Source organism: Charadrius vociferus, unplaced genomic scaffold (assembly GCF_000708025.1).
Source record: "Charadrius vociferus isolate BGI_N301 unplaced genomic scaffold, ASM70802v2 scaffold168, whole genome shotgun sequence".
Classification (NCBI taxonomy): domain Eukaryota; kingdom Metazoa; phylum Chordata; class Aves; order Charadriiformes; family Charadriidae; genus Charadrius; species Charadrius vociferus.
The window spans coordinates 681,481-695,008 of record NW_009649582.1 but is presented as its reverse complement, the minus strand read 5'-3'; the positions used below and the strand labels follow the sequence as shown (position 1 = coordinate 695,008).

General features: G+C 34.2%; 1 protein-coding gene across 2 annotated transcripts in view; it reads right to left on the bottom strand.

The window, feature by feature from the left end:
* Positions 1-13,528, bottom strand: part of CSMD3 (CUB and Sushi multiple domains 3) — a 715,473-nt gene that overhangs the window by 237,150 nt on the left and 464,795 nt on the right. For both annotated transcript variants that reach the window (XM_009890359.1, XM_009890360.1), the window contains 4 exons: positions 10,871-11,027; positions 6,444-6,635; positions 1,577-1,703; positions 527-729 (listed from right to left, as the gene is read on the bottom strand). In XM_009890359.1, the coding sequence (XP_009888661.1) occupies positions 527-729; positions 1,577-1,703; positions 6,444-6,635; positions 10,871-11,027 (679 nt within the window). The remainder of the gene's footprint in view (positions 1-526; positions 730-1,576; positions 1,704-6,443; positions 6,636-10,870; positions 11,028-13,528) is intronic.

Here is a 13,528-nt window from a genome sequence, read left to right as displayed (position 1 = left end):
AGGAATGAAAACTCTGCACAGATGTCTCTGAAAGCAGAAACTCGTATTGATTCGAAAAGGATGGAACCTTTAACATGCCTACATCACCTCCTTTGTGAAAAACACTTATCATAATTATGAGCATTCTGGCACTGCCCCAGCTGCCCTTGAAACAAAGCCAAATTAGCAAAGGAAACTCTGCACAGATGTCTCTGAAAGCAGAAACTCGTATTGATTCGAAAAGGATGGAACCTTTAACATGCCTACATCACCTCCTTTGTGAAAAACACTTATCATAATTATGAGCATTCTGGCACTGCCCCAGCTGCCCTTGAAACAAAGCCAAATTAGCAAAGGACATGATTATTTTTTTTTTTTTTTTCTTCTAAGACAAAAATATAGCTTTAAAATAAATCTGTAAGTCTGGGCCAATTATTTCCCTAGCAAAATGAGAAATGTCACTGATTTCAATTGTACCCAGCATCAAAATTACCTATGAGTGAACCACCTTATAAATAAAAAATAAAAATTAAATTAATCAACTTACTTGAAAACTGTATGGCAAATCCAGATTTGCTGATATAAAAATCTGTGTCAAACTGGATAGTTACTATGTTGAGTGTACTGTGAATGCCTTCAGGAACAAGGGATCCACTAATTTCTTTGAGTAACATCTCATTCTCAGGTGGACCATCCCAAACTCGTAGAATGTCATGGGATGCCTCAGTGTCAAAAGCAAGAAACTGGAGGCTGTAAGAAGACCATGATTTTATTGTCAGCTTTCATATTACTCAACAGCATATTTTTAGGAACAAAACTAAACTTGAAAGCAAATAAACTTTGATTTTCATTGGTGATTTTCCATAATGTTCACACCTTTATCTATGGATGCATAAAAATGCAATACCGAAATGTATTTGAAACAAAAATTATTTTGCAACTAATAATTTTTTGTCAACATGAAATAAATATATTGCTTTAGCCATTCAAGTAGTCTATAAATACCCACACAAACTTTTCAGAAAATAGTTTTGTTTTTCTTAAGACAATATTATGTATCACATTCCCATCAAAACAAATTAAATAGAACTGTAAACTCATGCAATTAGCGATATAGTGTGACTAAGTGCCTGACTTAAAAGAACTACTGAAATGCAGGGTGTTTTTTTTTAAAATGTAGACTATTCCACTAAACAGTTCTGCTGATTCCAGCAATTTTATTTTGTATAAATTCAATCTTGTAACTTCGGCATTAAAAGAGCATTTGTATTAGATATTTTTAAAAAAAGATTTACAGTTAACATTTCTAGTTTCTACATATGCAAACATGTATAGATATATACATTATTTTAAAATTCATCAGCATTTCACAAAATTATAAAAAAATTTAAACTGAAATTTGATCTTCGTCAATATTTATTGAAAAATAGTTTCAACACAAACCTACATATTCAGACTTAGAATGACAAAAATAATAACCTTGAGTTGCATCTTAAATTTTAAAACCTAAATCCCTTTTTTCTCCACTGTACAGGTAAGACTTGGTTATTATATAAACAAAAATATTTGTTATAATTTTAAGATTTGTTTCCCGTACCTGACAATATTTCCTGGATCTACTTCAATCACCCACATGCAACGCAGATTGTTGTCATAGGGAAAAGGATAGCCAGGAGATAAGATTCTTCCTGATGATTCTCCCTTAAAACGGCCTCCACATTCAGCTAATAAAAAACATTACACAATGTGTTACTTTCAATTCATTACAGGAGGTCCTCCAGTTAATCATCTGAGCAATCAATTTGTACATCTTCTCCCTTACCAAGTAAGTAGCAAACTAAAGTGACTCTGTGCCCTAAGATTGTAAAACAACATATAAGGACTTGAACTGCCTTGGGAAAGGAACCTGTAAATGTGGGTTTATTTGAATATTGTTGTATTTTCCTTTGGCAGCTCTTTTTTCTAATAATTTTGAATACACCATAATAATTAGAAAACATACCATTATATAATGAAAGGAACATGGATTGTTACTTAAAAAAAAAAAAACAAAAAAAACAAACAACAAACCCCAAACCAACATGTCACCCTAAAACAGTATAATTAAATTAAGAAAACTAAACAAATGAGTGAGTAGAAAATAAAATATATTTAACAAAACAAAACAAAAGAAAAGACAGGATACATATTGAATAAAAGCAGACTATTTAGAGAGAAAATCAGCCTTTCAGCCTAGAAAAAAAAAGTTATAGAACTTGTCCTCATGATGAAGATATAACGTTTCATAGAGGCTAACAGATGGTAAGTAGCTTCTTCTTAGATGGCCTCAGCCAGTCATTAGGCAAAGCTGAGTATTTCATAATATTAATACCTAATCTTTGAGAAAACATGATTTTTTCGATGTAGATCCCTGAGGCCTTTAAAGCCTGCCTATTTTGCTTTCCTTCCTTTTAAAGTCCCTGTAATGCTTTCTCTCTTGTGAAGTGCAAAGCCAAAATAACACTTTGATTAGGTGTCTTGGTATCAGTAAAATGCAGGTTTATTTTGATTTAACATCACCTAAAATATTTAGTTAAGAGATTTATTACCTTATGATCTGTGAGTTCTGTGATAAAACATAATTGAAATGCTACTCTTGATGGATTTTCTGACATAATAGAAGCAAATTTGCAGAGAAGTGGCCTTTCATATATTTTTTAAGCACTTTGCCAATCCGTTAATTCCTAAATACTCTTTAAAAAAAGTCTTTTGCAATTATTAAACTCAGAAGACAGCATAGTCTGTTATACTTTCAGTAGAGTAGGGATATAAATAGAGTATACTATAAAGAAAAAATTACTCACTGTCAAACAATGAAATTAAAAATTAGTTATATTTCATTTAGGACCACTGAACAACTATAAGTTTATAATTTCTAATTATCACACAGGATAACCAGTTTGCTTTTTTATTATGTTTTTTGAAGGTTCTATCTCTCTCCCAAGTGGCTTATTTCTGCAGCAAGGTTCTAGCTCCCCAGTTTTGCTGGTTGCTGAATCAGCTGTGCAACTGGTGACTTCTCAGAAAGCGGCATCCTCTCAGGTTGCAGTCAGCTGTAATGGAGCAAACCCCTTTTTATCTTACATCTCCGGATTGCTTACTATGAAGACAATCTTCATTAAGAATCTTAATTTGCCTCCAATTGTGAATGCTAAAGATTCTTCTAAGGATATCAAGTTAAAGGAAATATATATTATACTACATTGTTCCCTGCAAATCCATGGATAGTATGTTGTATTGTAACCGTTACTACATGTTTAAGATTTATGATTATTACAAATGCTTGAAAACAGTTTAGCTATTGTCATGTCAATTTCACATTTTTCCATAAAATGATACTAAAGCAAGAACAGTAGCATTTTTAAGGCAATTTGTGATAGTACTAGCAAACTAAAGTGTCTGTTGACTTATGTTTCTCATAAATATCCATGACAAAATTTTATTTGTACATGTCAGCCTAAAATATTTCATGCAAAGCACCACTGTTTTTACAGGTTCTCATAGTTTGCCTGAACAATCTGTAGAACCTAAAAGATCTTGTGGTTGGCTGGGACCAAGTTCTTGTAAGCACGAAACTTGAGTGCGTAGAGCTACCAGACTCATAAACAAGTATTCTGGAAACAAAGGGCAACAGCGTTGCAAAAACGATCTTTCTTTTTTTCCTTCCATATCAAAGAAGCTTAGCTTCAATCTCATTCTAGCTAAAAGTGGATGTTGAAAGAAGCATTCCTATAAACCAAAAGTGTTAGAACAGTTCTGCTGATTCATCTTCACATCCTGCTATTTAAGCCATTACTGAATTTAAAGTCTCAAAAACTGACTGTTTTGACCACGGATGAGTAAGAGGTGTTCAGACTCAGGCTTTTGTTTGGACTTATTAAAGAGATATCAAAAAGGGGTCTGAGTCCTGTGTAAAAACCTTTGTGATGCAACTTTGCTGTTTTCTTTGAGGAACATTTCTAATCCGAGCATTCTTTTCCTTACTGAGCTTGCACATTTCTTAACTGCCTTTCTGCTTCCCAGATCTCTTCTAGCCAATTATTTCCTCATGTTGTACCGTTACAAAGATATCATTAGTCTTTCACTATGTATTTTTAAGCCCAAGACACCAACTGATGCCTAAGACATTTTATAGGATTCATAATTCATCACTCCAAGAGTATTTTAAAGTATCTGCAGTGATCCTTAATTAACATTAAAAACTAGAAAGTATCATTATTTATAATTGGCATTCAAAAACTTTTTGTCTTCTTAGTCTTGCCTAAACAAAATCTCATTTGTGTTAATTAAAATTCTTTTAAAATCTATTTAGCCAAATCAATGAAATCTTCAGGTTGGGATGGATACTGCTATGGATACAGACAACAGCTTTACAGCTGTTTAACTCTCTCTGGATGCATGTAACATGTTATACTACTTGGCTATGGATAAATACCTAGCTGAAATAAACAAAATCTGTATAATTCATTCTGAAGTTCATTTAAATGACATCTGTGTACTTTTATTTGCTTACAGAAGAGCAATATGTAAAAATACATGGCATTTTAAACTGGATAGATAATTACCCTCCCCGTGAATAGCAGATTAATAGATATTTTTTGAATAACATTAATTTAAAACTCAAAAAGTTTACACTACAGATTGATTCACATTCTAAATAGGTTCACCTATTAAGAACATTTTTGAATAATTATAATGTATTTTTCACAAAGAATATTGTGGCAGTGCAAAAATTAGGTGCTTAATTTGTGTAATTTTTTTTTTTTTTAAATCGTGATTTGAGTTGGATCGTTTACCACTACTGAAACAAAAAAAAGAATATAGAACCTTGAGTATATGCAGCATATCATCACTTTTAACAGAGGTCCAGATTCAGGTCTGGATTTCATTCTGTTGACTGTTTTTGTTAGCTTATATCAGCTCTGAATCTAGCTGACTGCCTAATCCAAAGATGGTCAACCTGTATCTTTTGAGCTGTATACGTCTAATTTGGAGAGGGACTGCTGAATAATTGAATCCTGAATAATTGACCTTCCTCCAAACAGCCTCTGTCATGTAAGGGGCATAAAACAACAGTGTTTATCTCTCATCTGTGACCTATTCTAGGGACCACCTTCCAGTAGACCTTCTAAATTTGGCCTAGTTGATGGTTTGAATATTTGCTTAGCATATGAGAAAGTTGAATCTTCCACAGTTAGTGTAAATAGTGCACAGTACATAATCTAGATAATCAGTAAAAAACCGAAGGAATAACTTTAGATGTATTTACCTTGGTCTGTTTTAAAACTAAGCAAGAACTCACTCCTCTATATAACTGAGTGCTACTACGGTGATACATCCTATGATTTTTAATGCTTATAATGGAACTGAACATGCAATTTGATGTTCAAACTTTTAATTTCAACTTTCTAGCACCTTCAGATTTTATTTTATAATTTTTTTTTTCAACTTCCATCATATGTTCTTTGTACAACTCCTAGTTGCTACTTGCACATTCCAATGCCATGCTTTCCTCTTAATTCTTATGTTTCATGTATCCTAAATGATGTAGAAATTAGTTAAGGCTTATCACAAATTTGGAATTTAAGCATTTATTCCATAATTATTACTCTAAGAGAGCTGTTCAGTTCTTATTTGTTGCATACTTTTCCTAAATAGTCTTGGTTTTGATAAAGATGTGCCAAAGTACATTGATTTCTGTCAAACTTAAATCTAGGGACAAAGTGCATTTCACCCCTTGCTTCTGCTACTCACTCAATAGTAATTTCCTCTAAAAGGAGGTGAAAAAGAAAGAAAATTACTAGAATATTTGTCTTGCCTTCTTTTCGCTCTCCTATCGAAGAAATTGAGCCTATAGGTACCTGCATAACTTATAAAGTTATTGTAATATCATAATAAAGTGTATAATATCGTGTTGTTCATCACAGCCACGTAACAGAAGCCAAAATACAATATAACTCTATATCTCTTCATATGTTTAAGTTTTTATTTTAATTTATTTTATAGTATTTATCTGTAAATATATGAAAAGATTTCTAGCTTAATACTATTTAGATAAAAATAGAAAAAAAAAAATTGCTAGTTTTACAAATCCTCATAAAACATGTATTGTCCTGGCTTTCTGATTAAGCTGTCTTTTTATGTTGACTATTTGCTGGCTATAACTAGATTTTCACATATTAGGAATTTCACTATGTGCAAATGTTTAATAATTACTATCTTATTTAAACCTAAAAAGTCAACATCACTCACATAGACTTAGAATATATTTATGTAGATAGTTCTGTAAATGTATGTGTAGATAGATGGGTATGCATACAGATCAAATTTCACATAGCTCTAACAAACCTTCCAATTTTTTTCTTTCTTATATTCAGATAACAGCTGAAGTAAAAAAACTGAAATAAAATAAAAAAGTCTAATACCAATACATGACGGCAGAGGATAGTCCCATGCCCTTCTTTCCCCAGTCATACACTTTAGGAGGCTACTTCCATGGAGTGTGTAACCTGGATTGCATCCATAAATTATAGTGCTTCCAGCAAAATGCCCCTGGTCACTGATTTTATACCCAAACTGGGGCACACCAGGGTCCTCGCAATGTGAAAGCTCAAAACCTGTGGTAGGAATAAAACATTGTAGTTACAAAATCAAACAGGTAAATACACTAATGAAATTAAGATTTTTTGTTTTCCAATGGAAATTAAACATTTTCAGACTTCATGTAACAACATATTTAAGATTCCTTTCCTGTTTTCAGCCTAAGTATGATAATAGTCTATACCCCTCACTTAGAGCATGTAAACCAAACTGTGTCATAACACCTTTTTTCCTAGGAGTCCAATTAAAGACTGAGAACGAAATTCATTATCATTATCAATCAGTCCTAAATTGATATGATAAATTCTAAAATGGAAGTTTAAGTGACTGCCCATACACTTTGACAACAAGTTTGTGAATAGACATTTCAAGGCTCATAAATAAAATTGCACAGCTGATTTCTTTGATGTTATTATGCACAGTAACACCAATGGCACAATAGCACCCATAGCACCAAAGAAATACTGTTATATTCATTAATCCCTACCCTAATCCTGCATTCAGTAGTTTGTAAATTTAAAAACTACATGCAGGAAGCAATGATCATGATGATATAAAGCGTTCAAACCAAAGAATTTGGACATTTTCGAGAATTAAGAGATGTGGAGCAAGAAGGAAAAAAAATGACTTCTATATTACACAGAAACAGGGAAGCATATAAACATTTGGGAAAACAAACTGTAATTTGGGAAAAAGATTTTCTATTCCAAACAAGGTTTTCTATTATTAACTGAGAAGCAGCTCGAAACTTCACTTTGTTCAAAATGAAATGTATTTTATCAATATCATGTAGCTCAAACTGTTTGTAGGTAAAAAAAAAGGCACTTTGAGTCAGATTGATATTCCTAGATGTAGGTGGCATGGGAGCAAACGAAGGGTTTTTCATGTCTACATTGTTCAGTGAAGTCATTTACACAGTATTTGTCCATCTGGTCAACAGTTGGTAGCCTTTCAAAATCTCCTCAGGTACTGAATCATTACTATTAATTGACTGACAAAGTGTTAGTTATTTCATTTTACAGACAAAATTCTTCAGGTTGGATAAGGATCTTTGCTCACATAAGAAAAAAAAAAAAAAAAAAAAGAAAGAAAGGTCAAATGCTGTCTCTTCCTAGTTCTTCCTTCAGCTCTTTTAAATGTCTCACTGAAAATGGCTCACCTCCCAAAGAGCCTCCACAATCTGTAAGCTGAACTTTTCTCATTCTAGCCAAGCTATTGTTTCCCAGTACAGACTGCACTGCAGAAGCTCTAGAAGAGGCTTATGTGAGTCCCAATTGAAGAACCCTTTTTGATATTGCTAGTCTGGATACATACTGACCAGTTAGAATTTCCTGTCCTCTAAGAAAATTGTTGGTCATACTGTGTGAAAAGAAGTTAAAATGTGCCTTGATCCCTGAGATGTCCTCATCACTGGATGGCCTGCTTACAGACACAGAACCAAAGTAGTCTTTTTAACTGATCGCTTCCCCCTTGAGGGTAAACACGTAACTCCATTGCCCAAGCATAGGTATAAGCAGTGCTTTTGCTGCCCTAAGTGTATTTCAGCTATCCACACAGTGCTGGCAGTTCTGGCAACAGGACCAAAGGGAAAACTGTATCCTTCTGGAAAAGCACCTGGTATCTAGGGGCACAGTGAAGGCAACAGTTGGCTATTTTAGACAACTGAAAGAGCATGAATGCTCACAATGCGTCCCCGAAGACACAGAATATTTCATTACAGCTTGTGGAGGTGTCTACTGCTTAAAAGCATCAGGGTAAGCCCACAGTACTTTTGGAAGGTTTCATTGCCTACATCTATGCAAAACAAATATTAGCTGTCTTTCACAAAATGGGAAATGGCCAATGGGTGATGGTCAGTGGCAGAAAGTCTAGTTGGAGGCCAGAAACTAGCAATGTGCCCTAGGGGTCAATACTGAGTCTGATCTTGTTCAACATCTCCATTAATGGTCTGGATGATGGGGCAGAGTGTACCCTCACCAAGTTTGCTGTTAACACCAAACTGGGAGGAAGGGCTGGTACAGCAAAGGGTCATACTGCCATCTATCGACCTCGACAGGCTGGAGAAATGGGCAAACGTGAACTTCAGGAAGTTCAACAAGTGCAATGTCCGGTACCTGGGGAGGAAAAACCCCATCACAAGAATATATTGGGGGCTACCCAGCTGGAACACAGCTTTGAAGAAAGGGACTGGTGGATGCCAAGCTGAACACAAGCAACAATCTCCCCTTCCAGCAAAGAAGGCCAATGATATCCTGGGCTGCATTAGGAGGCATGTTGCCAGCAGGTCAACAGAGGTAATCCTTCCCCTCTACCCTAAAGCACTGCTGAGGCCACATCTGGAGTATGGTGTCCAGTTCTGGGGTCCCCAATATGAGAGAGATGGGGAGTTAATGAAGAGACTCCAGGAAAGGGCCATTAAGATGATTAAGGGATGGTAACATCTCTCCTGTGGGTATAGGCTGAGACAGCTGGGACTGTTCAGCCTGCAGAAGAGAAGGCTCAGGGGGAATCTTACTAATGCATGTAAATCTGAAGGGATAGTGTAAAGGAGATGGTGTATACTGAGCCTGGCTGGGATGGAGTTAATTACCTTCATAGCAGCCCATACAGTGCTTTGTTTTAGATTGAATAAACCAGTGATAGCACACCAATGTTTCTGTTATTGTTGAGCAGTACTTGCACGGCATCAAGTCCTTCTCTGTCTCTCACTCTGCCCCCACAGCAAGTAGGCTGGAAGTGGGCAAGAGACTGGAAGGGGGCACAGATGGGACAGCTCACCCTAACTGACCAAAGAGATATTCCATGCCATATAGTGTCACACTGAATGATAAAATTGGGGGATAGTCTGTCCAAAGTGGCCATAGCTCAGGGACTGGGTGGACATTGGTCTGTCTGTGGGAGGTGATGCCTTTGCATCACCTCTTTTTTCCTCTTCTCTTTCCTCCCTATGTTTGCTTTGACCCGTGAGTTTTTCTCACCTTTTCTCCTCCAGCTCTACAAATACCTACAAAAGAAGATTCATCACTGTTCAGGCTAATCACTATTCAGGCTAGGAAAGTGCATTCTACAAGAATGCCTGTCTCAAAAGACAGGAAATGTTAATGATAAGATTCAAGTGCTGGGCTTGGACGTACTAATATAAATAAGAAAAATGAAATACTTTGACATTTACATAGTAACACAGCACTGGAAGGCCTATCTTTAATCATAGGGTACAGTCCTATGCCATCACAGGCTATACGTGGTATAATTATGCAACTTTCACCTGAAAAATAATTACATACTCTTGTAGTATCTTGAAATATTTTCCTTTCATTCTGTTAGACTTATTTTTGTCAGAAGTAGTTTTTAAAATATCATGGAGAGTTTTTGAAATATAAGACATTTTTTTGAACAGGTGAAAATGAATGATTTAAGCATAGGGAGAAAAAAAGAATGTTGACAGCTGCATTGCGGAATTACCTTATAATACTGTTCTGCTTGCTAAAAAATCAGTTTTATATAATAATTATGCAATGATGAAATAATTGTACACTAAAGAAGTCATACTTTACGTGTCAATAGATATGTGTAACAATCACACACATTTTCAGAAGTTGCCACTGGATAAAATAGATGTGTGTCGTTGTTTCCTATTTACCCTCTAAGCTAGAGATATTAAAAGATTCTTCCTCTTCTAATCTTTGCAGTTTAATTTTTTTCAGCCTACATACAGGTGAGAACTCCTTGTTAGGAATCTTTCTTTATCATTTTGGTTTCAAATTGGATTATTCTAAACAATAATCTAAACTCAGAAATTGCTAGTCTAATGCAAAATTTCTATCGGACACAAGTCTTAAGATGGAGAATGTCTTTTACTTATGAATTACTTTTATGAAGCAATGAGTTTTGGTTACACATTTGAAACTACTCACACACTTAAGTATTGTTACATGCTAATACAACTAACTGAAAATTATCCTATGTTTTTTCTTATCCTTTCCAAGACTAAAAAAGCTTCAAAATAACCCTCTAGAAAAAAAGACACTGATTTAAGTATCAAACTACGCAAAGTACTGTCAAAGGAAGATTTCAGTATGCTACATTTAGGGGTTTTTGAGGTACAATTATGAAACTATTATTTTGGTAAGTGAGGAGTGATTTGCTGTTGATTTTATTATTTGTCTTTTGACTGCATTTTCATTTTGCGAGCAAAGAATTTTCATTCCTTTACAATCCTAAACCTATTACTACAGTTTGCTCAAATACTTACTGGTGTACACAAGCTGAAAACCTTCATCAGTGCCCTCCATGTCTGAGTTAAACTCCAACCACAAATGATTTGAAGTACTGCTTAGCGTCAGACCTCTTAATGATGCCCCAGTATATGCACCCAGAAGGTGAGCAGTATTGTCTTTGCCATCATAGATCTGTGAAAAAGACACAAGTTTTACAGTTATGAAGAAAAAAAAAAGATATATTTGATTTACAAAATAATTCTGTACATGTCCATTAAGAGGGAGGACAGCTCTGCAAAGGGAGATCTATTGCCCATCAATGTGAAGTACTATTTGGATATGCTGTTTGTCTCTCCTAAGTTGACTTAATTGTGGTGATTTTTCAAATGCACAATTTAAAATGTCAGTTCCTTTTTTGCATAACAATAGAGGTGGACAGAGGTGCCATATCAGCTCAGTGTTTTTAACCCTCTGTTTTCTCTTCCCCTGCCAGTATTGCAATGATGTTCACAACCTACCAGCAAACATCTATTTTGTGTAGTTGTGTCTGCCTGAAGTCACGGAGGTGGCATAGTAGGAAAGCTCACATCTCCCTAACTTTGGCTTGTTAACTAAAGGTCTGATTTTTTTTTTTTTTCTCTATAAAGAGAGGTTCAAATATAACTATAAAGTAAAAGGAGACTAGGAAATAAAATAAATCAAACTGCTTCTGTCAGTTGAAAAAGTAATGTAATCTTTATGTAAATTGGAGTACAGTACTTTTATTATTTATTTTTCTTCAAGAGTTGTTATTTTCCATATATGAAACAGAAACTTTGTCAGACTACTAAATATACAAAATAATCTTTTAACAATTCTCAACAAATTTCCTTACAAGCTTGATTGCTTTAACAGATCACAGGTTGTTGCATTCCTATCATTCCTAAAAATAGTTAAACCATAACTTAACACTAACTGCTAACCCAAACAGTGTCCTGTAGGATTTATTTAGTGACTTCTATAACAACTAAAACTTTGAGAAATAGGTTTTAAGATAAAATTCACTTGCAAATCAGTATATTGACCTTTGAATAATTTTCAAATTGCAATATAGGGAAATTCTAAAGCTTTAGTAAAAAACCAAGGAATTGTGTCCAGTTCTAAATAATGTCTATTAATTAAATTAAATTATATTAATTTGAAATGTAATTAAAGCTTGAATTTATAAACAGGAATCTATACCACATTGAAATCAAAACAAATACACCAGCAACAGTAGTGAGGTGACAAAGCGAATGTGAGATATTATAATGCCTGTTCCCCACTTGTGAGAGAGACTTCTATACATAAATCCTGTTGTGCAGAAATCCTCATGTCTCTAGTAATAATAATGACTTTACATGTAATGATATGCTGAAATAATTCAAATAAGCCATTTCTAGCCATATCTAAAGAGTATATAATTGGCATCATTACTTGTTCTTTACTGAAACAAGCACATAAATTCCAAGCAAACTGCATATTTAAATTCCAATGTCTTTAAATTGAGTAAAAATGAAAAATAAAGCCAAAAACATGCAATTAATGCTTATCAACTAAAAGTAAATTTAAAATATAGTATTAAAATAGTACTAGTAGTATTAAAATGGAGTTCTTAGTTTTGAATAAAACTTCTTTAAAACTATGCTGTGATCAGTAATCAATCCAGAAAAAAAAAAACAAAAACCACCAAAACCCAACCAACCAACCAAACAAAACAACCCCCAGAAAAATAGTACTGAAATTGACTTAGTTTTGTTTCAGTAACTAAAAAAAAAGTCCATTCCAGGACAATTGATACTGTCTTACAGAGATTTTTATATCATGACAAACTCAAAGAAAACCCAGTTTGAATTTGGTGCTTTTTCTCCTAATCTTTCCAAGCTATCTATAACTAATAACACCCAAAGATTCAGGATTTATTTTCTTTTTAAACCCTACATAAGGGTAATCTATATTCTGCTATGTGTGCATCCCTAATAATTAACCAAAGAAAGCCATTATTAAGCTATACCAACTATTCTTGATGTCTTGCCAAAACTTACCATAAGCCACTTCATGATACAAATTTTCTTCATGTTAGAATTTCCACACACACACTTCATTGCCAATTTCTTCACTGTCCTACCATATTAAACTTTTCACATTGGCACACTGACATGTCTACAGAGTTGACAGTAGTTCTACTTTGTGGGCTAACTATCTGTCCCACTGTGTAACACTTCTGAGCCTATATCATTTCTATGAAGAACCAAAACTGAAAGTACCCTAACACTTCTGAAATTCTATGATTCTTTGAGTAGAACTGCATTTGGATAATGGAGGGATATGATTCGTTTGAACATGAAATTTAATATTTTTTTTCTTTTGGTTGCCCACTTTCAAATATTTAAAGTAACCTATACCCCTCTTCTTGACATAGCGGGGTCTCCCTTAGGACAATAAATGGATGCATAGTTTGTAGTATAACACTCAATTTAAGTCATGTTGTCTTTTTTGCGCTTAATTGAAATTAGTGGGTTATAAATAGAAATTTCTAGATGTAATTTACATGATACAGTTTAAATTGCAAAGAAAGTGGTAACAGCCTACATTCTCTTGTGAGATTTGCAGAACCAGCATTTCCTTTGTATCCTTCCTAAAGTAGGTGGGAGTTTTGCTAAAGATTTTGAATG